The 3,239-nt window shown below is 40.2% G+C and overlaps 1 protein-coding gene across 2 annotated transcripts; it reads right to left on the bottom strand.

Moving 5' to 3' along the window:
- Positions 1 to 394: 394 nt before the first annotated feature.
- Positions 395 to 2,534, bottom strand: LOC146687063 (tripartite motif-containing protein 16-like). Of its 2 annotated transcripts, XM_085438349.1 has the most exons (2): positions 1,706 to 2,534; positions 883 to 1,004 (listed from the first exon to the last, which is right to left on the bottom strand). In XM_085438349.1, exons 1-2 carry the CDS (start codon positions 2,495 to 2,497, stop codon positions 948 to 950), a joined length of 849 nt encoding a protein of 282 aa, XP_085294475.1. In that variant the 5' UTR covers positions 2,498 to 2,534; the 3' UTR covers positions 883 to 947. The 2 variants fall into 2 exon arrangements, with proteins under 2 accessions (XP_085294474.1, XP_085294475.1); XM_085438348.1 differs by having other exon boundaries at positions 395 to 2,534.
- Between the last annotated feature and the right edge of the window lie 705 nt (positions 2,535 to 3,239).

The raw sequence follows: 3,239 nt of genomic DNA, 5'->3' as shown, positions 1-3,239 counted from the left end.
ACACAGCTAATGACACTGCTGTATCACTGGCTTTACTGATTAAAGACCATATCTGAAGGAAATCTTTGAACACAACAGAAAGTGACCTTTTAAACCTGCCACACTGATGCTGCATTCAAGGACCATTAAACACATTTTAAAGGACTTAAGAACATGAAGAAAATGTGACTTGTTTCTCTGTAATGAAGCTGTTTTAGTGAAGAAAGTTGAAAGGTCACAGAGCGACTGCTGAATCTTCTGCTCCAAACATGAACTCTGAACTTTGTGATGCTTCAGGAGGAAAACTGCTTCAGTTATTCTCTCAGATTAGTTTCATATTTTCTGCATCAGATTTGAGTGAGATCCTGGAATGAAGACAGAAGAAAAGACTTTGTTCAAAGTTTGATTTATAGTCAAACCTTCCAGTTTATTCACACAATAAAACATCAACACAATATATGAATTCATTCATTAAAATCACAGTTTTTCCTCATTTGTTTGATGATTTTGACAAAAACAAACACAAACACACACACATGGTCTGCCATACTCATAAAGAGAAATGTCGACATTTTTCAAGACAAATATTCCAGAAACATTTAGAGGATAGAGAAGTTTACATTTTCATGTGGAGAAATATTTTAGTAAATCAAAATGATGATGAGCAGTGATAGCCTCCATAAACAGTCACAGGAAAGATCTCCTTTAAAAACTCAGAAACATCAAGAGAACAACTAGAAGATGTGGAGGTACCACCCATAATGTTTGACTGACAGCTGATCTCTGTGCAGAAATGATGGAGAGCAAATAAAATGAAACTAAAATACAGATTTAAACCCACAATATGAAAGACTTCAGTCTATTTCACTTTAATCAACTCAGCTGTGGCTCCAACATAGTAAACCCAAAGTCCAGCATAGAGCGGCTGAGTGAATGTGGTCTGGACTCTGTGGAGGAGAGTCATGGTTTCAGAGACGCTGTAGAAGGACAAAATACCTGCTCTGTGATCCAGGTACACTCCTACTCTGGAGGAACGAGGACCTGAGACACGAGTTTTGATGTTGTTGTACCAACATGTAAAACTGTTGTTGTTACAATTTAATACCCAAGATTTGTCATTATGTCCAAATTTACATTTAATCCCTTTTCTGCTGATATTCTTGTATGCGACTGCTACATAAACTCCTCCCCCTCTCCACTCCACCTCCCAGTAACAACGTCCAGTCAGACTCTCTCTACTCAGAACCTGAAACAACCAAGTGAATCTGTCTGGATGATCAGAATAAGACTGTTGTTGATTCATTAATGTTGCTTTTCTGTTCCCCTCTGATAATAACAGCAGTTTGTTTGCTGTGTTTGGATCCAGTGTGATTTCACATGAATATTTTAAGAATCCAGCTCTGGTCTTTGGCTCTGGTGGATCTGACAGTAAAACATCCACTTCAGTGACTGTCAGTGAGATGTTTGTCCATTCCTCTCTCAGAATGTCCTGTAGTTTATCTCTGACCTCTGACACAGCTGCTGTCACATCCTCAAAGTAGCTCAGAGGACGGATATTGATGCTGGATGAGTCTGTAGACTCACTGAGTGCTGACAGTGAGGGGTAGTTGTGTAGAAACTGGATGTGATCCTCTGTGTGTGAGAGCTGCTTCAGCTCAGCATCTTTCCTCTTCAGCTCAGTGATCTCCTGCTCCAGCTTCTCCTGAAGCTCTTTGACTCGACTCACTTCAGTTTCCTGCTGGGATCTGATCTGCTGCTTCACATCAGAGCTTCTTTTCTGGATGAGATGGATCAGCTCAGTGAAGATCTTCTCACTGTGCTCCACTGTTTGATCAGCAGACTGATTGATGGCCTCCACCTCCTGTTGAAGCAGCTTCACATCTTTCTCTCTGTCCTGGATTCTCTGCTGGATGTTTTGTCGACTCACCTCCAGCTCTCTCTGCCTCTCAGTCCTTTCTGCTGCAGCTGAGACTGTGTCGTGGCCTTTATGTTCATCCACAGAGCAGAGATAACAGATACTCTGCTGATCAGTACGGCAGAACATCTTCATCACCTCATCATGACGAGAGCAGATGTTCTCCTGGAGCTTCTTGGAGGGCTCCACCAGCTTGTGTTTCTTTAATGGAGCCACATCATAATGAGGCTGAAGGTGTTTCTCACAGTAAGATGCCAGACAGAATAAACAGGACTTGAAGGCTTTCATTTTTCTTCCAGTGCAGACATCACAGGCCACATCTTCAGGTCCAGCATAGCAGTGATCAGCAGGAGCAGCTTTGAGTCCAGTCTTCTTCAGCTCCTCCACTAAATCTGCTAACATGGTGTTTTTCACCAGGACAGGCCTTGCTGTGAAAGTCCTCCGGCACTGAGGGCAGCTGTAGATTTTCTTCTTTTCCTCTTCATCCCAGAAGCTTTTAATACAGTTCATGCAGTAGCTGTGTCCACAGGGAATAGTCACCGGATCCTTCAGTAGATCCAAACAGACTGAACAGCAGATTTTTGTTTGATCCATTTGATTCATGTGCTGTGCCGTTTCACCGTCTCTCAGTGACTGTCAGACAGTTTCACTTCCTCTGAACAGAAACAACCTCTGTGCTCTGAAGGGAAACAGATCTCTGCTCTTGTTCACCTTTAGACCCATCCTGATACAGACACATCTGTGAAGGGAGATATATTCTTACAGAGCGACCAAGAGCCAATCACATGATGCAGGGTGTGGTATGTGTGATTACATCATGCAGTAACAAGTCTGACCCAGTTAAAGTTTAATAGTTTATCTTTACTTGGTGCTTTGAAATTTGACAGTCAACACTCAGTGAGTTCATTTTATATTTCAAAAAGTTCAGCAAAGTTTAGGATGCTGTGATGAATAAAAATAAATCAAACTTTATATTTTGACATTTTCTAATCTTAGTTCATTCTCACACTTACAGAATGATGCATGGGAACAACTGACTCCACTAAATCAAACCTATGTTCAAATGAGATTATGATCATTAAATAGTAACAAATATTTAAATTTAGCAACAACAAATGCAGATCGGTCCACAGTGTTTACAAAACAAACAAACAAACATTATTTTGTAGTTTTTCCTGTGTACACAGTCACAGTGGAGTTTAAATGAAAACTTTCAAGTTTAATTCAAGGTTTTAGTAAAATTTTGTCTGAACTGTTTAGTAATTTTTCACAAAGTGTCCATGTCAGTAATTCATTCAAATGTATTTTGGTCTTAAACTGATCCAGTAAATGTAACTTTTTCTCA

This window comes from Copadichromis virginalis, linkage group LG18, assembly GCF_057382275.1.
Source record: "Copadichromis virginalis isolate Kocher_CV1m ecotype Utaka linkage group LG18, C_Virginalis_male_GT1.1, whole genome shotgun sequence".
NCBI classification, from domain to species: Eukaryota; Metazoa; Chordata; class Actinopteri; order Cichliformes; family Cichlidae; genus Copadichromis; species Copadichromis virginalis.
Note: the sequence above shows the minus strand (reverse complement) of the source record. Positions and strands in the feature narration are given on the sequence as shown.